Source organism: Schistocerca americana, chromosome 1 (genome assembly GCF_021461395.2).
Source record: "Schistocerca americana isolate TAMUIC-IGC-003095 chromosome 1, iqSchAmer2.1, whole genome shotgun sequence".
Lineage (NCBI taxonomy): Eukaryota > Metazoa > Arthropoda > Insecta > Orthoptera > Acrididae > Schistocerca > Schistocerca americana.
The window spans coordinates 349,681,311-349,708,060 of NC_060119.1; the positions used below are offsets into that span (position 1 = coordinate 349,681,311).

Sequence of the window (26,750 nt, forward strand, 5' to 3'; positions counted from 1 at the left end):
TCTTCTTACGATGGCACTTATTCACTGGAATATTCGCAGCATTCGCTCCAACCGAGAGGACTTGAAGTTGCTGCTCCGCTTGCACCGTCCGCTCGTCGTAACCCTCCAGGAAACGAAACTACGCCCATGCGATCAAATTGCCTTGGCACACTACACCTCTGTGCGTTTTGACCTACCCCCTGTAGTAGGTATTCCGGCTCATGGAGGGGTTATGTTGCTGGTCCAGTATGATATTTACTAAGATCCCATCACATTGCACACCGGCCTGCAGGCAGTTGCCATCCGAATTACTCTCCCCACTTTTACATTTTCCATTTGTACCATTTACACTCCATCGTCGTCTACCGTTACCAGGGCAGACATGATGCAAATTATTGCTCAGCTACCTGCACCATTTTTGTTAACTGGAGACTTCAATGCCCACCATCCCCTTTGGGGCTCTCCAGCATCCTGCCAGAGGGGCTTCCTGTTAGCAGACCTTTTCAACCAGCTCAGTCTTGTCTGCCTCAATACTGGCGCCCCTACTTTTCTTTCGGACACATCTCACACCTATTCCCATTTAGACCTCTGTATATGTACTACCCAACTTGCACGCCGGTTTGAGTGGTATGCACTTTCTGATACATATTCGAGCGACCACTTCCCGTGTGTTATCCATCTCCTGCAGCATACCCCCTCTCCATGCTCATCTAGTTGGACCATCTCCAAAGCAGACTGGGGGCTCTTCTCTTCCAGGGCGACCTTTCAGGATCAAACCTTCACAAGCTGCGATCGTCAGGTCGCACACCTCACGGAAGTCATTCTCACTGCTGCTGACTATTCCATCCCTCACCCTACTTCTTCTCCACGTCGCGTACCGGTCCCCTGGTGGACCGCAGCATGTAGAGACGCTTTACGTGCTCGTCGACGTGCTTTACGCACCTTTAAACGCCACCCTACAGTGGCGAATTGTATCAATTATAAACGATTACGTGCACAGTGTCGTCGTATTATTAAAGAAAGCAAGAAAGCCAGCTGGGCTGCTTTCACAAGCACCTTCAACAGTTTTACTCCTTCTTCTGTTGTCTGGGGTAGCCTGCGCCGGCTATCTGGCACTAAGGTCCACTCACCAGTTTCTGGCTTGACGGTCGCGAATGACGTCCTTGTGGCCCCTGAGGATGTCTCCAATGCCTTCGGCCGCTTTTTCGCAGAGGTTTCGAGCTCCGCTCATTACCACCCTGCCTTCCTCCCCCGCAAACAGGCAGAGGAGGCTAGGCCACCTAACTTCCGCTCCTCGAATCGTGAAACTTATAATGCCCCATTCACCATGCGGGAACTCGAAAACGCACTTGCTCGGTCACGGTCCTCCACTCCAGGGCCTGATTCTATTCATTTTCAGATGCTGAAGAACCTTTCTCCTGCGGGTAAAGGTTTTCTTCTTCGTACTTAAAATCGCATCTGGATTGAGGGACAGGTCCCCTCATGCTGGCGCGAGTCTATTGTTGTCCCGATTCCTAAGCCGGGGAAGGCCAAGCACTTGCCTTCCAGTTATCGACCCATCTCGCTTACCAGCTGTGTCTGTAAAGTGATGGAGCGAATGGTTAACTCTCGTTTGGTTTGGCTGCTCGAGTCTCGACACCTACTTACGAATGTACAATGTGGATTTCGTAGGCGCCGCTCTGCTGTTGAGCATCTGATTACCTTGTCGACCTTCATTATGAATAACTTCTTGCGGAAGCCCCCGACCGCGGCAGTGTTCTTTGATTTGGAGAAGGCTTACGACACCTGTTGGAGGGCGGGAATTCTCCGCACCATGCATACATGGGGCCTTCGCGGTCGCCTCCCTCTTTTTATTCGTTCCTTTTTAATGGATCGACAGTTCAGGGTCCGTGTGGGTTCTGTCCTGTCACACTTTTCGCCAGGAGAATGGAGTGCCACAGGGCTCAGTTTTGAGCGTCGCTCTCTTCGCCATAGCGAAGGATTGCCTCCCAGCTGATGTATCAGGCTCCCTTTTCGTGGACGATTTTACCATCTATTGCAGCGCGCAGCGTACATGTTTCCTGGAGCGCTGTCTTCAGCGTTCTCTTGACCGTCTTTACTCCTGGAGTGTTGCCAATGGCTTCCGTTTTTCTGCCGAGAAGACGGTCTGCATTAACTTCTGGCGCTACAAAGAGTTTCTCCCACCGTCCTTACGACTCGGTCCCGTTGCTCTCCCATTCGTGCAGACAACAACATTTTTAGGTCTTACATTTGACAGGAAACTTAGCTGGTCTCCAAATGTCATATTTGGCTGCCCGTTGGCAGTGGATCGAACCGTCCTACTTCGTCTATATCGGTCGATCGTCCGCTCCAAGCTGGATTATCGGAGCTTCGTATACTCCTCTGCACGGCCATCCATCTTACGCCGCCTCAACTCCGTACAACATCGGGGTTTACGACTTGCGATCGGAGCGTTTTATACTAGTCCCGTCGAGAGTCTTCATGGTGACGCTGGTGAATTGCCACTCACCTACCGGCGCGATATACAGCTTTGTCGGTATGCCTGTCGGCTACTGTCAATGCCCGACCACCCGTCTTATCGTTCTTTTTTTGACGACCCTCTCGATCGTCAATACGGGTTGTATGTCTCTGCCCTGCTACCCCCTGGAGTTCGCTTTCGTCGCCTCCTTCAACACCTTAATTTTTCACTCCCTGCAACCTTTCGAGTGGGCGAGAGCCACACGCCACCTTGGCTCCAGGCTCAGGTTCGCGTTCACCTTGACCTCAGCTCGCTCCCAAAGGAGGTTACCCCCGGTTCGGTCTACCACTCCCGTTTTGTCGAACTTCGTTCGAAGTTCATTAATATGACCTTCATTTATACAGATGGCTCTAAGACCAATGACGGGGTCAGGTGTTCTTTTATTGTCGGGGCACAAAGTTTCAAATACCGGCTCCATGGCCATTGTTCGGTCTTCACAGCTGAGCTCTTTGCCCTCTACCAGGCTGTTCTTTACATCTGCCGCCACCGACATTCTGCTTACGTCATCTGCTCCGATTCCCTGAGCGCCATCCAGAGCCTCAGTGATCCGTATCCGGTTCACCCTTTCGTGCACCGGATCCAACGCTCTCATCAGCAGCTGGTCGACGTCGGTTCTCCGGTTAGCTATATGTGGGTTCCTGGCCATGTCGGTATCCCTGGGAACGAAGCTGCAGATGCCGCGGCCAAGGCTGCGGTCCTCCAACCTCGGACAGCTTCTTGTTGTGTCCCTTCGTCAGATTGTAGCAGGGTCATTTGTCGGCGCATTTTATCGCTGTGGCATGCCGATTGGGCTGCACTTACAGACAACAAGCTTCGGGCCTTGAAACCTCTTCCCGCGGCTTGGACGTCCTCCTCCCGCCCTTCTCGGCGGGAGGAGGTCGTTTTGGCCCAGTTACGAATTGGACACTGCCGGTTCAGCCATTGCCATCTGCTGACGGCTGCGCCGGCGCCGTTCTGCCCATGTGGGCAATTGCTGACGGTCCGCCACAGTTTAACGTCCTGTCCGGATTTTAACACACTGCGTCTTGATCTTGGCCTGCCATGTACTCTAGATGCCATTTTAGCGGATGACCCACGAGCAGCTGCTCGCGTTCTTCGTTTTATCAACTAGACAAACCTCTCTAAGGACATTTGATTATGCTGTTTTTTTTTTAATCCTATGCCTGTCAGTCTGTCTTTTATCGTGTTTTCCCTTTTAGCTGCTGTTTTAAACTTGTGCCTCGCGGTGCTTTCCTAACGTAGTCTGGGCGCTAATGACCATTGAAGTTGTGCGCCCTAAAACCACAAAATAAAACCTCGTTTCCTGCGAAAGAGCGTTTGCGGGACCACTTCTGTTACTTGTTGCAGCTGCCTTCTCAGCTTTTCGTATGAGAGCTTCAATTCCTGATACTCGTTCCGTATGTCTTGAAACAACCCCTCCTTCTCCGTGGCCGCCTGTAGCGCCGTAAACCTATCCTGTAGTGTTCGTGCATCATTCCTCACTCCCCATATATTATACGTGAACACAACTGTCCACCTGCGGCTTGACAATACCACATCTAATTGTCTTGCAAACAAAATTCCCGTATCTAGTGGTAGCACCTGCACCACCTCTCCTCTGTAACAGTGTAGCAGTACCAGACTGGCGAAAGTTTCCCAGGCCACATCCTGGCATGGCACCTGAAGGAAAAGGAAGCCATGTCAATCGCTCCCTTCCTTACCACGTCTAAAACAAAATGACAAGTAAAAACTACATATACACTATTACCTAATAACAATAAATACATGTTCCTCCCCGAGGACACTTAATCTACTTATCCCTAGACCTAAGTGCGTAAGGAACGTTCCTCTGCCGTTCTTTTTGATTCGGTACCCTCATACTCTTTGTTACTGCTGGAGGAATCTGCGGTAACGCATCCACTGCGCCCTTAAACGGCTTAATCCTACTCACATGAACTATTGACGACTTGGTTGGTAACTGCAACTTTACGTTCACTGGAGACACTATTTCATTTACCTGATACGGTCCAGAATATTTCGTCAAAAACTTCGTTTTGCCCTTCGGAACATAAGGATTTGCCAACAATACCAATTGACCAATTCTGTATTGCGGCAGTGTACCTGTTCTTTACCCAATACTCTCTTGTTTCTCGAAAGCTTCAGTATTAGCACGCCGTACCCTTTGCCAAATCTCTGTTTCTTGGCGAAATTCTTCACTGACTCATCCTGTGAGACTACCTGAGGTTTGAGCACATCAAATGGTGATGGCATTTTCCGACCATAAATTACCTCATACAGAGAGAGCCCCGTTCCTGTACTAACTTTCACCCGCTTGGGTCTTGTTAAATGCTCCGGTTACGTCTAATCCGATGAATGCGAACAGACGATCCGCTTCAGGCAGTCTCTGTAACTGAATTTTCTGATGACTCAAATCTGCTCTCTGCGCACACGGTATACAATTTTGCACATACTGCTCTACGTCACTGCGACGTGTCTTCCACCAAAACCTTTCAGCTACCCGTCTATCAGTCGTTCTTTTACCACCATGACCTGACAATGCCTGGTCGTGCGCTTGTTTCAACACTTCTTCCCTCAGCGACTCCGGTACTACGACGCGTAGTCCGCACTTCGTCTTCCTGCAAAGCAACCCATCCTGCATTTCAAACTGCCATAGCGTTTGGAACAATTGACACTCTCTGTCATTGGCTTGCGCCTTTATCCACTCCTTCTCACTTATGCCCACAACTTGTACAGCTGCTATTTTTCGACTAGGCGCATCTGCATTCGTATGTTTTACCCCTGGTTTGTGAATTACCTCGTAGTCAAATTCCCATCTCGTTAAACGACTCGAAGGATCTTTCAATCCCAACAACCACTTCAATGCTGCGTGATCTATAATCACCATGAACTTACGCCCATATAAATAACAGCGAAAATACGAGATACCGTAAATCACTGCTAACATTTCTTTCTCTGTAGTTGAATAATTCTTCTCTGCCTTATTCAGTTGCCTGGAAGCATAAGCCACTGGATATCCTGTCCATTAACCCTCTGAGAAAGAATACAACCTACAGCAATATTACTAGCATCACAAGATAGTATGAACTCTTGTTCGAAATCAGAAAGTATCAACGCTGGGTCTGATGTTAGTATCTGTTTGAGCTTCTCGAATGACACCTGACACTGTGCTGTCCATTCAAACTTAACACCTTTCTTTAACAATCTCGTTAATGGATGTGCAATTTCTGCGAACCCCTTTACATATCGTCTGTAGTAATTACATAAACCGACATATTGCTGAACTTGTTTAGTGGTCTGTGGTACTGGAAAACCACGAACAGCCGACGTTAGACGAGGATCCGTTCTTACCACATCCTGACTGATATGCCCAAGACAAGTCACTTGCGTCTGAGCAAACTGACATTTCTCGACATTAAGCGTAAGATTTGCCGCTCTTAGCCTACTAAATACTTCGTTCAGTCGTTCCACATGCTCTTCTATATTACGCGAAAAAGTAACAATATCATCGAGGTATACCATAGCAATCTTCGGTTTCAGTCCCCGAAGCACACCATCTAACAGACGCTGGAAAGTAGCAGGAGAGTTTTTCAACCCAAATGGCATTCTACGATACTGAAAGTGACCAAGGCTTGTTGTAAAGGCCGTCTTCGGTCTATCCTCGGGACTTAGTCCTATCTGATGGTACCCACTCTTTAGATCTAGTGTTGAAAAATATTTACACCGACCTAGGTAGTCCAATGTTTCCGTGATGTTCGGTATTGGATGCGCATCTGTTACAGTTCGTGCGCTCAAAAAACGATAGTCACAACAAAACCTATACTTTTTAGTACCGTCCAATGACTTCTTAGAAACTACCACTATGTTGGCAGACCACGGTCTTTCAGTGTTCTCTCTAATACCGTCCCTTAGCTGTTGATTGATAAATTCTTCCACTAGTGATTGTAGGTGTTTCGCTATCCTGTATGGTTTTCTATAGACCGGCGGACTATCGCCAGTCGGTATACGGTGCTGCGTAATAAGAGTTGCTGGTAATGGACCTTCTGAATTAAACAAATCTAAATACTCTAATAACAAAGCGTCCATAGCTTTCCGATCACCATTCTCCGAATGACGATTCTTATCACGTAGTACAGATGCCTTGACGGTTTGCTTGACGTTATAATCACCTTGGGATTCACCTTTATCCTCATCGTCGAGTATTTCCAAACTTGCTACTACTAAACCCTTTGGGAGATCCACTTCATCTGCCCCAAAATTATCTACACTGACCGGAATCATCAGTTCCCCACTTATATCCGCTACGCGCGCAACGCTCCTCCTAATAAAACAATGCATTTAATCCAATGCTTCATTGCTCTGCAGTGGCTCCACCACACACAGTCTCTGCTGTGGTACATCGGTACCTACTGACAAACAAACTAACTAACTTCCCTGTACCCGAAGGCACTTCGACATGCGTAATCATCTTTAATGCCCTCGTACGCGGTTCAGTTGGTGACATCTTAGCAACAGATGCATCTCGCGACGTAGAAACATTTACAGCTGTTGTACCCATTGAAAACAAGTTTTCACTAAGTTCAACTGTACGCTGTGAAAGACTAATTTTGGCATGGTGTTCATCGAGGAAGTCCAGTCCGAGAATCACAAAATACCCTTGTCCCACAGTTGGCAACACTTCCATTTGCTCTCCGAACTCTACAATTACAATCTTAAAAACGAGCTGTGTTGTACCCAGTGATTGCAACTCATTATTCCCTACTTCACGTAATCTATACCTAGGAGTACCTAGTCTTCTCCTACCCACGAGGTCTAGACTAACAACAGATACATGTGCTCCTATATCAACCAAAAACTTACATCTGTTATTCCTTAAAACACCCATCAAGCAACAATCCGTCTCTGTACTAGCTTTCACCGTACTTCTGCTTGCCCGCATCTCGTGGTCGTGCGGTAGCGTTCTCGCTTCCCACGCGCGGGTTCCCGGGTTCGATTCCCGGCGGGGTCAGGGATTTTCTCTGCCTCGTGATGGCTAGGTGTTGTGTGATGTCCTTAGGTTAGTTAGGTTTAAGTAGTTCTAAGTTCTAGGGGACTGATGACCATAGATGTTAAGTCCCATAGTGCTCAGAGCCATTTGAACCATTTTCGTACTTCTGCTTACCGGGAATGTCTTCCGACGGACGAAACACTCCCGTTCCCGTTTAACGCTTTTTCCTGTTTATTCCCGTTACCATTCTGCTTACTGCGACACTCATTCGCCTTGTGACCATAGCGTTTACAAGCACAGCACTGCGGCTGTCTGCATTGAGCCTTCACGTGACCTTTCCTCCCACAACGGTAAAAATTCCTCTCCGACGCAAAGATGCGTTTATCATTGCGAACCCTTGTTGCAATGTCTATCTCCTGCAGATGCGTTGCAATACGCAGTGCTGCAGCTAAATCCCCAGGAATCTCCATCCTAACCCTACGAGAAAATTCTGCATGAATTCCCCTGAATACATCGAGGGCTCTGTTTTCTGCCTCTCGTAGTAATACACGATCCGAATCAGGATTACCCGATAATTCATGGGTCTGCGAATTAATTTTCCGTATCCTGTCTGAAAAAGACTCCACTGTCTCATTGACCTTCTGTGTCAAATTAGCTAACTTCTCCCTAAAAAATCTTGCACTATTATGCTTACGATATCTTCGTCGTAACCCATCTGCCAATTCTTCAAACGTGCTCGCCTTACTAAGCGTCTCACGGTACATCACGAACGTCTTGGCTTCCCCTGCAAGTCGCAAATTTGCCATACGTAACGTAGTTACGTCCGACCAATTGCTCATTGTAGCTGTTGCCAAAACATCGTTAATGAACGCTGTGACATCCTCTGTTTTACCCGAGAAAGGCGTGATCAGGTTAGCTACTGACGGATATATTGCAAGGTTGGACATACTACTGACCTGCACTCACTTAAACCCGTTTGCGACTCTTGCGCCGAACGCAAGGTCTCCATTTGCGTCATTAATTCTACGTGACGCAACTTACGCTGCGCATTCTCTTCTAACAATTGTGAGACTTGCTCCGTCAGAGCATCTATACTCACTTTAGTACTAACGGATCTTGTTTTCGGCATGATTTGTGCAAATTACCAACAACTTACTCTATACTGAATTTACTCCTCAGAACAATAACTACACTAGCTACTCAACTCCTTTGTCACAGTTGAGCACTACACACAAGAACACAAACAAGACTCACAATGCAAAACTAAACAAAATTAATCCTTCCGCCTTGTTATTGCCCAGCGACACTCTCTACAATTGTGCGCTGCGTGACCAAACCGTCTACAAATTGAACATTCTACTGGTCCAAACCTCGTGCATGGCTCCCCATGCCCCGTTAAATTACACACAGTACATCTGACTGGTACCAAGTACGTTTCCCAACTGTTTCCCTTAAACTCAGATAAATCTGCTGTTTCCGCAGGTCTCACAAAGTGCGCTCCCAACAAATAACGTGCATCCATAGTTATTAACAAAAATCGCCTCGTGCACTTACCACAAGGCTGCGTAGAGTCGACAGTTCTGACCGCAACTCTGTGGTGTCAGTCCTGCAGTGGCGGTGTCGACGACTCCAGATACCAGATCTGCAGGCCAGTGCTGTAGTGGGCGGTTAGAACACTTCTGATACCAAATGCGTAGGCGGTGGGCGCGAGGTCTTCTGACACCAAATCCGTAGGCGCCTCGGTGGACTGGAAGCAGAGCGGTGACCTCTCCAGTTGTCAGGATGCTAGGAAATGACTGTGGACGCGTCAGAAACGCCAAAGAAACATTATTAATTCATGACACCTTTAGTAGGAACCATCCCATGGAAAACTAGAATCAGGATGGCTCGATGAAAATAAGAGCATCCTACTTCGCGATACAAGACCAGTCTCTTTTAAACAGATTGATCTCCTTCGTTTATCCCAAGTGTACAATAATGATTTGTTTACACATTTCATTCTTGCAAATGAGGTTAGTTACTAATGTGAAAAGCTTGTGTTACAATGATCATTTTTGAACGCCGATCACTGTACAAATGTTATTTCACAACGCAACACTAGACGCTCTACCACTATTAGTAAGTACGTACGTAAACAAAATCAACCACGTAACTTTCAGCACAGTGTGACATTTTAAGCGTCAACTATTATTTGGGATCAGATTTACTACTGAATAGCAAAACGATGTACTTGATCTGCGCAATAAGCGTAAACGTGGACCAAAAGTAAGGGAATAGGGAAGAAGTCAATTACTCGATAATTATTGTAAATAGTGTGAGGTGGTTTTCGTAGGAAAGTACAGAAAGATAGCCGAATGGAGGTTCAGACATAATCCATCAGAACATTATGAAACGTGATTTTTTCACAACACAAAACAAACGGTATTTACGACAAACGAATTATTATCTAGAACTGCAAAAGTTCAATACCGTGTCACAAAAACAATGATTCAGCCAGAATTCACATAAGCGTTACTACTACTGGTTGTAGGATCGTTAAAAGGAAACAAATCTGGGAAAAAAGAAAGCGTGTGCGCTGATATACTTAAATTGAGGGGAACCAAGAAGTGTACATACAGGCAGAATTTTTTGGATGTACTAACTTAGAGGTTGATATTTTACCGGCAATTCCGATGATAAAGGAAGAAACTGAACAAAATAAAGAAATTGCATGGTTTACTAGATATAAAAATAATCAGACGAAAAGATATTAAAGAAAGCGTAAAGCGGATTTAGTTGCTTAAGCGCAGTCATTGGTTGCCCTGCGGCAGAAAATGAAGAAAACAGATAAGTCCTGGAGATGTCTGTTTTAAAACAGATTCTTTGGTCACTGCTCTTCATAGGCCTGTAGGTGAATACGAAAGCTGATAAAACAGACTTACTCTTCAGTAAGATCGATTTTTGCTGTAGGAATTATCGAAGTCAGATATTTTGAATGTAACGTGTTCTGCTAAAATTAATAGTGCTGTTGAAGTACAATGGTGTACAACTAAAAGTTATCTTATTACTACTGTGTTACAGAAACTTAGTGTGCCAGCGAAGTATTTTTCTGACGTCTTAATGAGTCACAAGAAGCTGAAAGAGATTGATTTCTTGTTTCTCACCGGAAACTGTGATAAAGTGAAGCACAATACTTTTGCAATCATGCCCGAAAAGCGGTACACCGAAATCTGTACTGAGGTTCTGATAGACGCCGAGACCTTGTCCCATCTTCCGTGAAAGAGAATGCAGCGCGCATAGAATTTCAACACGAAACTAGCGTTTCCTACCGGAGAAATCCTTACAAAATTTAACACATTCGGGAAATGAAACTGATTCTACGAAACGTCACCATACTATAGATACTTCTTTCCACAAATGGAAAATAAAGTTGTCTCCTTTGGTAAAGGATACACAGCTAAAAAGAATTATGTTGAAGCTTCGTAGTTACTGAGTAACATTACAAACAAAAAGTCCTTAAAAACAAGAAAAAAATCGTTCACAATAACTGTTAGAGAACAGCTTTAAGTTCTAGTTTCGGACAGCTTGTCCATTACTAAATCATGCTGAAGAATAGAGTACAGTGGATAGGATACATAGCAATGAAGGCTTAACAAAATTCCAAATCTGTTCTAAGGTAGATAACATGGTGCATACGTAAGTCTTGCGTTACAACCAGACGTGCAAGCAAGTTACTGACCACTAACGCATAAACTTGGCGATATACAATGTAGCGTCCACACATGAACATCACTGCATTTCAAAATGTAAAATGATGATAAGGGGTACCTACAGCGGCCACGTAAGCTGGGTTAGTGGCGGCGTGCGTGAAAGTATTGGGACTTTTTTTTTGTAATACAAATACGGTTTACACAAATCATTTGTAAAAGAAATCTCAACAAGTTTGAAACCGTCTACATTAATAAAATGTTATAAAATAAATCGGGCACTATGACGCCACACTCGGCATACTCTGTAACTATTACAAAGCGAAACAAGGAAAAGACATATGCCAGATCAACTAAACCACAAAGTACAAAAAAATGTAGCATGACACACACACACACACACACACACACACACACACACACACACACACACACACACACACACACACACACACACACACACGACAGAAGTAATGGGACAGCGATACGCACGTATACAGCTGGCGGTAATATCGTATAGACAAGGTATAAAAGGGGCAGCCGGCCACGGTGTCCGAGCGGTTCTAGGCGCTACATTCTGGAACCGCGCGATCGCTACGGTCGCAGGTTCGAATCCTGCCTCGGGCATGGATGTGTGTGATGTCCTTAGGTTAGTTAGGTTTAAGTAGTTCTAAGTTCTAGGGGACTGATGACCTCAGAAGTTATGTCCCATAGTGTTCAGAGCCATTTGAACCATTTTTTAAAAGGGGCAGCGCTTTGTTTTGTAGGCATGTGATTCATGTTTATCACTCGCTGACCTCAGGCAAGTACGAGACACACACAGAACATTCATCACATTACGCAGACACTAAAAAATCACAGAATCTCAAACACAAGTAAACACGTGGAGTAAAAGCCGAAAGGCTACAAACTCCCCAACACATTTCCCCAAAGAGAGGAAAGTATCAGATGAGAGTTAGTCATTTGTTAAGACTCTTAACTTGGAATGGTATTTGGAGCTAGACGCATGGGACGTTCCATTTCGGAAATCGTTAGGGAATTAAATTTTCAAGATCCACAGTGAAAAGTATGAGCCGAGAATACCAGATTTCAGGTATTACCTTTCACCACGGACAACGCACTCGCCGAAGGCTTTAACTGAACGACCGAGAGCAACCACGTTCGCGTTGAGTTGTCACTACTAACAGACAAGCAATAATGCATCTAAAAACTCTAAAATCAATGTGGGACGTACGACGAACGTATTTTAGGACAGGGCAGCAAAATATGGCGTTAATGGGCTATGGCAGCAGACGACTGACGAGAGTACAGTTGCTAACAGCACAACATCGCCAGCAGCGCCTCTCCTTGGCTCTTAACCATATTGGTTTCACCCTGAGCCCCTATTTCAGTTTGCTAAGAGCTGATGGTAGGGTTAGTGTGTGGTGCGGACTCCACGAAGCCATGGACAAAGTTGTTAACAAGGAACTGTATAAGGTGGTGGTGGCTCCGTAATGCTGTGGGCTGTGTTCACGTGGAATGGACTGGGCCCTCTAGTCCAACTGAATCGATCATTGATCGGAAATAGTTGTTTGGCTACTTGGAGACCATTTGTAGCCATTCGTGGAGTTCATCGTCTCAACAACGATGGAATTTTCATGGGTGACTAAGTACCATGTCACAAGGCCCCTTGTTCACGATTGGTTTGAAGAACATTCTGCACAATTCGAGAAAATGATTTGGCCATCCAGATAGCCCGACATGTATTCCACCGAATATTCACGGGACATAATCGAGAGCGCAGTTCGTGGACAAAATCGTGCACTGGCAACACTTCCGCATCATGGACGGCTGTAGAGGCAACGTGGCTCAGTATTTCTGCAGGGGACGTCAGTAAAATGTCGAGTCCGTGCCACGTAGAGTTGCTGCACTACATCGGACAAAAGGTCAGACTCGATATTAGGAGGTATCGCATGACTTTTGTAACCTTAATATGTGTCTGTACATGCGGGTGTAATGACCCACATTATGCAAGAAGACGTGGTGGTATGGTGGTAGGATTTTGCTCCTGTACATAAAATATAAACGGAATAGCAAATCATCCTAAACACAGGCATTAAAACATAAAATGTTAAAGGAAGGGTTGTGGTAACCCGTGTACAGTATACAAACGTACAGACCACATTGTACAATGTCTCACATAACCCTTCTTTTACTTTACTCGTCAATTTATACTTTAGTGTCTGTATTTAGGATGGTTTGTTATGTTTATATTTGATGTACAGGAAGAACATAACTACAACCACGCCATTTTGTACAACACGAGTCACCACGTCCGCGCTATATAGACGCCTTATACCACGTTACATTTTGTTGTAATGTGTTGTAGTTGATCTGCCATACGTCCTTCCCTTGTTTCCCTTTGTAGTAGTATCAATATGCCGTGTGTGGCGTCATAGTACCTGATGTATTTTATAACGTTTTATTAATGTAGATGGTTCAGAACTTGTTAAAATTGTATTTTACAAATGATTTGTGTAAACTGTATTTGTATTAAAAAAAAGCGCCAATACTTTCACACGTGTCGCCACTAGCCTCGCTTTCGTGGTTGCTGTAGTTACCACTTAACATCATTTTACGTTTCGACATACAGTGATGTTCATTTGTAGACGCTACACTGTATTTTGCAAAGTTTGTGCGTTTTTTGGCCAGTAACTTACTTGTACGCCTAGTTGTAACGTACCGCTTATATACACAGTATGTTATCCGCCTTAGAATAATTTGGAATATTGTTAAATCTTCAGTGCTATGTACCCTAACATCCACTATATTTTGTTTTTCAGGATGATTCGTTAATGGACAAGCCGACCGAAACTAGCCATAAATAAATAAAAAAACTTCCTAAGCAAACTTAAAAAGCGTTTCCCCCACAGTTATTGTAAGAACACAAAAATTGCAGACCTGTTTCAAACCCAGCATGCTGGAGATATCCAAAACTGCAATCACTGCTCTGCACAACCTTTTGATGTAAGAAATGCACCAGTGACACTGGATAGAACTTCACTGCGTTTGATCAGTTTCATCTACTAATGTTCAGTCTGTTCCAGAAAAGCAATAGCGCTCGAAGACGACGATTGGATTAACGACGTACTGAAAATCTCTGTTGTCACTAGGAAATGTTGTCCGGCTCACAGCAAGCAAAATTAAATTTCACGGATCAGAATATTAAATCTCCATTAAAAAGTAGCAAGTACGGCTTGGTCTGTAATTACGCCACATTTAGCGGAATAACAGAGCTCAGATTTGTCATCTAGAGTTGTCGGAGTAGTTCTCAAACGTACAGAATGCAATTATAAGGCACCACGCAAGTGTCCACGCATTTATTACGTTAAAAACTTACTATCCTCCAAAGAGACATTGCGTAAAAGTACTGTTGTGGGTCAAGAGTTTTTTGACAGCTGAGAGTAAAATCAATGTGTTTCACAACAAGGATAAGATTTTGGTGTGGAGGTAGATAAAGGGCGACGAGGACGTGAAACCCGTTGATGATGTGATGGTATTGGCATGCGTATCGGCCTCTGCATAGGCGGCTATCCTTCAGAGATGAAGAAAAAAGAAATGGAAACTTGACATCAATTCAATCCAAAAGGATACCACTAAATGTTTATTTTTGTCATAATTAATTTCGACTGTTCAATTATCATTTCATCTCTCCCAAATATCACTTACCGTGATCTATCACCAAGAAACTTTACTAACCACTGTTGCAAAGAAACATATTAATGGAGGATAAAAGCCGTATACGTTATGGTACGTGCTGGCATCAAAGTGCCAGTTCTATGAAATGCAGTAATGGTGCTGTTCATGCCTGGCGCATGATACCGCGGGGGTACACATTACCTTAGCTGCAGAACATCGTAAACGAATGAAACCTAAGTTCTACTCTGATCCATCTCTGGAAAAGATTTTTAAAATGAAGAATTGTGTAGCAGGGTACTGTAAGTAACATTGAACCGTGCATGGTCGTCAGATTTTACTTGGAGCAAACAGGATTGTCTCTGTTTACTACCGACAACCTATCTGTGCTGTCCGTTTACGACAAACTACGTTTCTTTTAATTTACAAATGGTCCCGGTTAACTCCATATATCTTTTTCGGGGCCACGATGGCCGAAAGCGGGTTCTGGCGAAATCAGCCGTAAAATTATTGCGCGTCAGTCTTAATTCGCGGGCGGGATGCCAAAACTTGGTTATTCCTACCTATACACTTTGTTTTCTTTACTATTACAATCGAAGGCTTTTAACCTCTAAACGAAATACGCATTTGCAGTTTCCAGATGAGCACTACCAAGAACACAGAATAACAGTTTTGTTTTCTCTGTTTATTCAGGGAACACCTATAGCTGCAAAGAATGTTCCTTGTTTCCTGGGCAAGGAAGTAGTCTTCTAATGCTCGTCACAATGGCTTTTCGAAAATGAACCTGTTTGCCAGGCCACAAGTGATCTAGCTGCAGCATTACGTGATGGCCAACAGCTGTGAGAAGCTGTGCATGTGGATGTGCTGTGGGCCGTATCACATAGTGAAGTCCTGCTGTGAAATACTCGCCTCTTGGATTTGTTGTACCAGGCTTGATATGTGAGTACCGTTGCTGTATTCTAGTAGTTTGACGTTTTTGTTCCTTATTTATCTACATTTTTTGAAATAATCTAGTGGCATGTATGAATTGAACTCTGAAGTTCAAAGTGAAGATTCATCGATAATTAGTACTTTTGTAATCAAATGCGTGGCTATTATTCTATAAATGCCAGATTCAAGTGTTCAATGCTCGCGTAATTTTTCTTTTACGTTTTGTTCAATGTCAGAAGCAACTAAATAATCTTAAATCTGATTTGGTCTAAGAATCGTCATTCACTCCAAATTCTGACATGACAACCCAGCTTTGTGATTGGTTCGACCACTTCTAATTTAGAACAGAATCTGTCGTTACCACTATAAATAAGCAGTAAAAACGTCGTTTTGCCTCATGACATCAAGAAAATATTAAATGCTGTTAGATCCAAACTGAAAATTTGTTTGAGGTCTAGCACTGAGCTCTAAAACAGCAGCAGCAGCAGCAGCAGCACAAAAACCTTCGCCGGAAGTGGAGCAGTCAATACTGTATCTGACAGTTTGAGGTCATGCTACCTAGTTTGTAGGCCATGCACGTGGTCAGCTTTAAATGGTACTGGGAATGACAGTTCTGTCCGTGCAACAGAAAATTCGTCTTGAAAATTTTCAGAATTTATTCATCTTCTCGTATGAAATTGTGTTTGTGATGTCTGTTGAAGTGCACGCTCTAAACTTAGCCATTTTTATGTTAATATTAATGTAATTTTTCATAAACTTGTATGCAAAACACAATGCAACTGTTGACATTAGCACGGTCCGGTCATTTACTAAGTACGGACGAACTTATACTATTCCTATTTACAATTCCTTGTAACAGTGATTAGGAAATTACTGTAAAATATTTTGCATGTTAGGGCCTACGTAAATGGGCTAATTAGTGTACCAGGAGGTGGTGTTTAGGTTTAGATGTATCATCGTATGCTACAGTTCTCTGCTGGGTAGCTATCATTTCAGTTCGTAGCATTGCACCTACTGATTGGAAATCCTCATGGTTTAGCCGCTTTTTTCTCTTTTCGTTTTCGTCTATGGCAATTCATAAAATAGCGCATGCTGATTGTAAATACCTTAGGATGCGATAGTTCAGCCAATGACGGCTCTGTAATAGCTTACAGCCATCTGTTTTCATCACATGATGTCCAAGCCAATCGTCGTGATACTAGATAATTTTGCTTCATCAATATTGCTAATTACACTCCGTCGGAATTTGTTTGCTTTCTATTAGCTGACAGCTCACATTAAATTGTTGACGTGTAAATGGAGCCAATTGTGGTTGAATCCTACAAAAAGAAAGCGCTACCTGGAAGTGGAAGACAGTGTGGACGAAGATGATTTTGTTATTTCTATACTGTTCACGACACGACTCTTCTGAAACATAAATTATGCGTGTCACATATCGCATCCCAGCAAGAAAAGTGACAAAATCGAAAGCGTCATCTTTAGTTTGTCACTGAAAAATACGCGTGAAATGCTTTAATGTGCAAGAAAAATTTTACTTATTGCCAAATGGCATCGATACTTACTTGAGCTTATACTGTTTCGGTAGTCGTTTTGTTACATTAATTGGAGTTTTCTCAACTAGTGCGTTTTTGAGTTGTCGCTGTTGATACAGGGGTGCGATATTATCTCGGAGAGCCCTCATCAAGTAGTGCGGTAGTTTTCATCGAAAAATTTTTTGCCTCGGTGAAATGCTTACCGCACTTGGAACGCTTATAAATTTTGGGTTTAATATCGGAGCAGTATAAGATACTGGCGACTTGCTTGGAAACATTAAGGAAGACGAAAGATCGATGTAGAACAACCTCGCATTTTCTCAGATAGTTAGCAGTTAATCAGTTACTGATTTCACGTCGATTTCAGCATGTGACTGATGCCTTACGGTAGGGCAGTCGCATAAACAGTTACCGTACTGCTTTTGTACTGAACTCTTATCCCCCATCCTGAAAGCTGAGCATCTGCACGCAAGTTAAAGCGAACATTAATTCGAACTGCTAGCCGCAACGCCCCTTGGCAGAGCTCATAGCTAGGCGAAAGGGCAAAGCGCTCATGACTCAGTACGGGAGACCGGTTTGACCTGCACGGAATGTTAGCCAATCAGCAGCGGAGAAAGTTGCCACAGCATCAGCGTGCGATAAATTACAAACGGAACTTCAGGTTTCTAGCCAGTAATATTTCGAAAACAATATCGGTATCCGATAACAGAATGAAAATCAGTATTCGATAATAGAATGAAAAAATTGTTTCCTCTGAGATTCCTTGCATAGTGAGGAGCCAGCTTGTTCATACACACAAATACGCTCAAAAATTTATTCCGAAAATTTCGGAATGGGATCGCAAACAATGATTTATTTTCAGTTGTTACGAATAAAACACGGAGCTCCCCAGGGTACGATCCTGGATCCATTACTCTTTCTGATTTGTATCGGTGACGTCTTTTTTTTTTCCCCCTCACCACAGTAACATTGGAGGCAACTGCTGATTGTATTTTTGTTGATGATGGTTTATTACCCTCTGAATACAGCTTCAAAAGTTTGCAGTGAGCAGCAGAAAAATCTATGTCAACACTTTCGGGTTGGATCAAAAGAGAAAACTGTAGAAAAACTAGTGCCACAAAATTTGTAGTTATATAAGTTCAGCAGGCCTTGAAGTGAAATGGTAGATACATGTAATGATGTGTTAGACTCTAAATAGTCTGCTATGCTCTGAGGAAATTAAAGGCTACAAGAAGTAAAGAGACAGTGGTGCTGACTTCCTGTTCAGTTCCATTCATTGCTTCACATAGAATCATTTTATCGGAAATGCTACTCAGAGTACAAACGTCTTCAGAATACAAAAAAAGAGACTCAGGATAATTTGTGGCCGTAAAAAGTGGAATCTTGTTAATTTTTACTAAAATTGGTGTTATAAATATTCCACTGAATTTTAAATTCAGTAACACTGATGTGCAGCTTGTGAAAAGCTTAATCTTTTACCTCAGGACAACCTTCATCTGAGCTGGAAGATTCTAAAGGCACATCACATATATTCAACCAAACGTCCAGACAAAACCTGGGTGTCAACTTTGAATGAAATTTCTTATTAAAGTGCACATAACATTCTGTTTCAAAGACTATAAGGTGATTCCAGTTGCCTATTGGCTGTTCATACCACAATCATAAGATGATTTATTCTCAACAGAAGGCTTTCCATAATGGTTCAAAGGGTTTGTGGCAGCATGACATGCTTTTGCCCACAGTTTGCTGATTTGCTTGGGTTCAACATAATGAGTGTGTGTGTCTTTCTGCAACGCCATGTTGCTGCAGTGTGTAGGGTGTAGTAGTAAAATGCTGTGTGTCTCTGGTTATCGGTATTCTGAAACTTTCTTGTTGTTAAAGTTTCTCTCTCCACAGCATCACAACTGTTTGATAATAAGACTATATATTTGGCTGCATTCAATAATTATTACAGAACAGTGCTAACTTCTCTTCTGTTTCAAAAAGAAAATTCTACAAAAATTTGCTAAAGTCACCTTTGAATAGTTCAATTCATTCAGTGCTTGAATGATAATCAATGCATTTTTGCTAGGAGCATGTCAATCAAAAAATATTCTTTGCAGCTATCCACATTGATGTTCATTTGCTTAAACACACTTTTCATACATTCTTTGTACTGATGACCAAGTCTCTCATGATATGTTTGCAACATATCTGATGACGTCACAAAATTTACTTGAATAGGCTGTATGTGTATATACTGAAACGGTGAGTCAACATGTGTACCAAGTCTGGGAATTGAACCACGGTGTTCTGCTTACTAGCCAGGTGCTTCAGCCACAAGTCACCTTGGCACAGCAGTTCTCAGAACTGTACAGATTACCCTGGTATGCCACTCTCCTCAGTCCAAATTTTAAATGCCGCCTCAGTCTACTTTTTTAAATTCCCCCTTACACACAAAGAGAATCGCTGAGACACTCCATGTTCCGGAATAACACCTCAGCATTGAATGTAAATGGCGATCTAGCCTGAAACTCAGGTACATGTACTTAAACAAATGAAATGACACAATTGCTTCAGTCTCTGTACATAAAATCATATCTGTTTGACACCAGTAAAGTCTCTGAAATTGTGTCATCCATTTCAATAGTTTGCATTTATTTAATGACATGCAAGTCAAGTACATAGAGATGAATGCTCTTCGTTTACCTAGTACCTTTGTCTTCAATTTTCTCTTTTGCAATCAAATCTTTTTCAAAAACCTTTCTGTGCAGCTGCTTGTACCCAAAACAAATGTCATTCCATGTCAAGTGTCGTAGAATGAAAAATGGTTCCCACTTGATCATCTCAGATTCTGTTCAAAACTTTTCTTGGTTAAATATGTATGTGTTAGGTCAATATGCAAAATTTTGGCTCAGTTGTTATAATGGTTCCAGAGCTAAAGTCGCCTTAGTGGACCCATACCAAGTCACATAGTGTATGGTGTAAAGAATTCGGTTGACTTTATGATTTTGTGCATCTTCTGTGATACCTATCACTCTGAATTTCTGTATCCTTGTACAACTTTTGTTGCTGAATGCAGCTAAGGTATTCAAATTCCTTAGAAATGTCTATCCATTATGCTACTTGGTCTGAAAGTGCCTTGTAAAATTTATCGCGAGAGAGTCAAGCCCTACTTTAACCATCCTTTACTATACCGGAAAGGCAGCTGGAACATTGATTTTTGGGCTGTTGACCAGCAACCACATGCTCACTACACTACACCAGTATTAGCATTTGTGAATAAATAGTTCTGATTTTATTGACACTTGTCTCAAGTGTCAAACTGTAAATTGCAAATGTCTAGCACTTTTCAGGATCAGTTTCCTATATTGCTATCAACTCTGATCTTCCTTTTATTGACACTACTAAAAAGAGCACGTTTTTTGCTACAAGGGATTTGAAAAAGTAGAATGGTAATTTTCCGTATAAGGTGTTTAAAATACTTTAAAAGAAATCTAAGATGTTACGCTTACTGCATGTATTACCATGTTGGTAGCTGTTATGTTGGAGAATATCAAGGCACCTGTGATGTGATTTGTTAGTACAAATTATTTGCAGCATGATACTTTTGTTCCTCTGATGTGCAGGTACAACTGTTTCATAATGGGTTCCAGAAGCTTCTGGAAATTAGATATGTAGGTATGACTATTTTATAACAGGGTAGGGGTTCCAGAAATTTCTGGATATTTTATATGCAGGTATGACTGTTTTACAACACAAAGCATGGATTCCAGAAACTTGTATGCAGGTAGAACAGTGTTATAGCAAGGCAATAGAACTTTCTTGAATTTTCTGTGATGTTATGGAATTTTCTCCAGCATTCTCATTTTATACATTCACACTATATAAGATGTAATTTGATTTGGGTATCACTCGTGCTTGTATGCAAATTGACAATCATTGTATCATTTGTGGTTATTACCTGTGAATGTTTACCTTGCAGCTTGGTTGATTCCTTCAATCCACTGCTGAAGTTACAACCTACGGCTTCAAACAATGGAAATATGGACCTAGAGAAGTGCACCATTGGACAAATCAACAAGTCAGTGTGTCATTTAACTGAGTTCACCAAGGACAAACACCTTCTGAAATCAATTAGTGACGTCTCTTAGGAGGATCGGAACTTGCTGATTTGACAAGTCAGATTTCAGCTTGATTATGACGCCAAAATACGTTTACATCATGAAGCAGAACTGTCGACCAGGTTTCAATATATGCAGAAATCGTGCTTCAATCCATTTCAAAAGAAGAATCACGTGTTCAGCAAAGGTCTGTGTCCTATTGATGTTGCAACAGCCCGCTTTTTGAAATGACAACAGTTGATGTTAAGTCTGGACAGAAACTTTGCCCTGCTTGTAGAGTTGACATCAATGCAAAAAAAAGGCCAACCCATTGCCATCATCAGAGTCTGATGAAGATGATGCTACAGTTGCTTCAGACAGCACGAACTCTAGCTTGGCAGCAATTGGTGTGTTGCCACTAAAATTTCAGCACATTTTAAACGTGGATTCTAGTGGATACGCGAAATGAAAGATAAGGCAAGTTCAAATGGTTGTGGTTACATAAACTGTTGAATTGAGGGGGAGGGGGGGGGGGGGGGTGGCTTAAAGCAGATGTCATAGAACTGCAACCAGATCAAAAATGCCACAACTTCTCTTTGTAAAAAGTGCTTATCAATGAATTAAAGCAAAGCTGGAGTTGTCCAAAGCTGGTGAGTAAATTCAGATTTTAACTTTGGCCCCTAGCAGTTAAAGTATTAAAAAAATGGAAGAATTCTACATGTGTGAGTGAATGGTTAAGGCTGACAGAAAGCTGAAGGAAGAGAAAGGCATTAGCGAAACAAGATCCAAAGCGAGGAAAGACTCTGCAAGAAGATATTAAGTGTAGCAAAATTCTAAGACAGTGATGAAGTCAGCCAAATCTGCCCTGGGAAAAAGGACTTTGTTGCCATAAGGACACCACCTGGCCCAGAAGTTCATATGCAGAAATGTCTGCTTTGTAACTTGAAAGAAGCCTATTAAGAACATTGCAGACAAAATTTACCAAAAGTTGGCTTTTCCAAATTTTGTGAGCTCCAGCCACAGTGGTGCGTTGCAGTTGTTCAGCAGTAACACATTCAGTTTGTGTTTGTACAGCTCATCAAAATGTCAAGTTGGTGCTGGCAACAACTCCACTTAAGGATGACTAAAAGAGTTAGCCAAAAAGGTTTGCAATATGGATTCAAAAGATTGCATGCTCCAACGATGTGACCAATACCCTGAATTAGAAGTCTTGGAAAGATTTGTAGAAGCTGCATTTGAAGGGAACAACATTGATGAAGCAATTGAATACAAGGAATGGATACACATTGTGAATCTCTCACCCCCATCATTATACAGCAAAGCATCAAAGTAACTACTTAAGAGAAACTGAAGAAAATCTGGAATGTGGAAAACTGGTTGTTCTGATGGATTTGGCAGAAAATTGTTCATTTATTGTGCAGGATGCGGTACAAGGCTTCCATTGGGAAAATAGTCAGGCTACATTACATTCCTTTCTTATTTATTACAAGACTTTGCCTGATAAGATTGAGTCTCTTAGCTTCTGCATAATCAGTGGTTGCTTGTGACGTGATACAGTTGCAGTTCATGTTTTCTGCTCCAAGCTGATTGATCAGCTGTGAACCCACTTTCCAGTGCTGAAGCACATCAGCTGTTGTAGTGATGTATCAGACGCCCAATACAAAAATTTCAAAAACTTCATGAATCTGTCAGCATTACAATGACTTTAGCATGGGTGCCGAATGGAACTTCTTCAGCACAAGCCATGTAAAGTCTCCATGTGGTGGTATTGAGGGCAGAACAAAGTGATTAGCAGCAAGAGCAAGTCCCAAAGGCCAACTTTAGATCAAATTCTAACACCAAGTGTCCTACTCAGATTCTGTGATGAAAAAGTTCACAGACTCAAATTCCTTTTTATCACAAAGGAAGAAATTAATGCTGCAAGAATGTTGTAGGAAAAGAGATTTGAAAATGGTTGCATGGTTGCAGGGACCAGAAAAAACCACTGCTTCAGACCAGTCAATGAAAAATAGTTACAAATTAGCAGAGTTTCCAATAACAGTGTCATTTAGTGCAAGTGTTGATAAAGTATACTTCTAGAGTGTTCCAGTTGACAGCATCCAATCTGGGCAATACATAGCCTGCAATTATGACAACAAATGGTGGATTGGAAATATCTGTGATACATCATTGGAAGAACAAGATGCCTTTGTCAGTTTCATGCATCCACATGGCCCAACTAATCTGTTTCATTGACCCCTAAGGAAGGACACCTGCTAAATCCCAGAGCATTTTGCTAGCTCCAAGTGCGAATTCCATGAGTCAGAGATACACGTGGCCAGGTTCTCATAAAAGTATAATTAAAAATAATGTAAGTATATTTCATCAAAATATTGGGAGTTTAAAGAATAAAGTAGATGAGCTTCTGGTTTGTTTAGAAGATTTAGAAGCTGAGAATGAAATAGATATACTATGCCTGTCTGAGCATCACATTGTTACTGATATGGATAAGGTAAATGTAAGTGGTTATAAGCTCTCTGCACATGTAATGAGAGAAAATATGGAGAAAGGAGGAGTTGCCATATAAGTCAAAAGTTATCATTGTGCAAAAAGTATAGAAGCAAAAAAGTTTTGTGTAGAGAAACATATAGAAGCATGTGCCTGTGAGCTTAAATTAAATAAAGGCACATTCATAATTGTAACTGTATATAGGTCCCCATCAGGAAATTTTCATCTATTTCTGAAAAATTTGGACTCCTTGTTGTGCTATCTGTCAGACAGGGGGAAGCAAATTATTATTTGTGGGGACTTCAATGTAGATTCTCTGAAAGAGGGTAATAGGAAAAATGACCTTGAAGTATTACTTGGTTCTTTAAATTTGACACCCGTTACTGATTTTCCTACTCGGGTGGTAAAGGATAGCAGCTCACTGATAGATAACTTCTTTATAGACCAAGATAAGTTTAACCAGATAAATGCTCAGCCTGTTGAATGGTCTTTCTGATCATGGTGCACAGCTAGTTACAATATATGACGTAGCTCCATTCAGCAATACTAAACAGTCCTCCAAAGTAGTACATTCAGTCAACAATTTAACAATTGCAAATTTCAGGGAAAGCCTACAGCAGTTAGACTGGGATGAGGTGTACCGTGAACCTGATGCCAATTTAAAATATAATTTATTTCATGACATTTTTGTAAATGCATTTGAAAACTGCTTCCCCAAGAAAATAGTTAAATATACTCGTAAGAAACCTTGTAACAAACCATGGCTTACTAAGGGTATAAAAATATCTTGTAACCGGAAAAGGGAAATGTATCTGACGGCAAGAAAGAGTAGTGACCCAGATACTATCAAAAATTATAAAAACTACTGTGTTATATTAAGAAAAGTTATTAAAAAATCCAGGAGTATGTGTATCATGTCTGAAATCAGCAACTCTGATAATAAAATTAAAACAATTTGGAATATTATTAAAAGAGAAACAGCTCAACCAAGAGCAGAGGAAGACAGTATTACCATCAAATTGAATGAAAACTTTACAAACAAAAAGTCAGAAGTTGAAAATATTTTTAATAATCATTTTCTAAATGTTGTGGATATAGTAGGATCCAGGTGTTCATTAGAAGATGCTAGGCTGTTAATGGAAGACGCCATACCTATGCAATTTGATACAATTGAAATCTCACCCACTTCTCCCTCTGAAATTAGGAAAATAATAAACTTGCTTAAAAGCAAAAACTCACATGGAATTGATGGCATTTCCAGCAAAATACTAAAAGCTTGTTCTCAACAGATAAGTAAGATTCTCAGCCACCTGTGTAATAGCTCTCTGGAACAGGGCATTTTCCCTGACAGACTGAAATATGCTATTGTTATACCTTTGCATAAAAAGGGGGATAGATCTGATGTCAACAATTACCGTCCAATCTCCCTTCTAACAGCTTTATCCAAAATTTTTGAGAAAGTAATGTATTCAAGAGTAGCTTCACATATCTGTAAAAATGAAGTACTAACAAAATGTCAGTTTGGTTTCCAGAAAGGTTTTTCAACGGAAAATGCCATATATGCTTTCAGCAGTCAAATTTTGAATGATCTGAATAACCGAACACCTCCCATTGGGATTTTTTGTGATCTCTCAAAGGCTTTTGATTGTGTAAATCATGAAATTCTGCTAGACAAGCTCAAGTATTGTGGCATGAGTGGGACAGTGCACAAATGGTTTAATTCGTACCTAACTGGAAGAGTGCAGAAAGTTGAAATAAATAGTTCTCGTAACATGCAAAGATCAGCACATTCCTCAAACTGGGAACTATCAAGAATGGGGTTCCACAAGGGTCAGTCTTGGGTCCTTTGTTGTTCTTATTATATATTAATGACTTGCCATTCTATATTCATGAAGAGGCAAAGTTAGTTCTCTTTGCTGATGATACAAGTATAGTAATCACACCTGAGAAACAAGAATTAACTGATGAAATTGTCAATACTGTCTTTCAGAAAATTACTAAGTGGTTCCTTGTAAACGGACTCTCACTGAATTTTGATAAGACACAGTACATACAGTTCCGTACAGTGAATGGTATGACGCCATTAATAAATATAGACCTTAATCAGAAGCATATAGCTAAGGTAGAATATTCCAAATTTTTAGGTATGTCCATTGATGAGAGATTAAATTGGAAGAAACACATTGATGATCTGCTGAAACGTTTGAGTTCAGCTACATATGCAATAAGGGTCATTGCAAATTTTGGTGATAAAAATCTTAGTAAATTAGCTTACTACGCCTATTTTCACTCATTGCTTTCATATGGCATCATATTTTGGGGTAATTCATCACTGAGGAATAAAGTATTTATTGCACAGAAGCGTGTAATCAGAATAATAGCTGGAGTCCACCCAAGATCATCCTGCAGACATTTATTTAAGGATCTAGGGATATTCACAGTAGCTTCTCAGTATATATACTCTCTTATGAAATTTGTTATTAACAACCAAACCCAATTCAAAAGTAATAGCAGTGTGCATAACTACAATACTAGGAGAAAGGACGATCTTCACTATTCAAGATTAAATCTAACTTTGGCACAGAAAGGGGTGAATTATACTGGCACTAAAGTCTTTGGTCACTTACCAAATAGTATCAAAAGTCTGACAGATAACCAACAAGTATTTAAGAAGAAATTAAAAGAATTTCTGAATGACAACTCCTTCTACTCCATAGAGGAATTTTTAGATATAAATTAAGAAAAAAAAATATTAAAAAAAAAAATAAAAAAATAAAAATAAAAAAACACAAAAAAATAAAGTTGTTATATTAACTTAAGTATGTTGTTAAATTAACCTAATTATGTCATGTATTGGAAAATTTGACTCGTTCCACA

General features: G+C 41.6%; 1 protein-coding gene across 2 annotated transcripts in view; it reads left to right on the top strand.

Moving 5' to 3' along the window:
• The window catches only part of LOC124599576, a 90,368-nt gene that overhangs the window by 30,201 nt on the left and 33,417 nt on the right, over positions 1 to 26,750 (top strand). Inside the window, exon 2 of one of the 2 annotated variants that reach the window (XM_047136089.1) lies at positions 15,536 to 15,781. In XM_047136089.1, coding sequence (XP_046992045.1) covers positions 15,669 to 15,781 — 113 coding nt within the window. In that variant the 5' untranslated portion in view covers positions 15,536 to 15,668. Of the gene's footprint in view, positions 1 to 15,535; positions 15,782 to 17,879; positions 17,966 to 26,750 lie in introns of those variants that run through there. The other variant, XM_047136090.1, reaches the window with a different exon arrangement.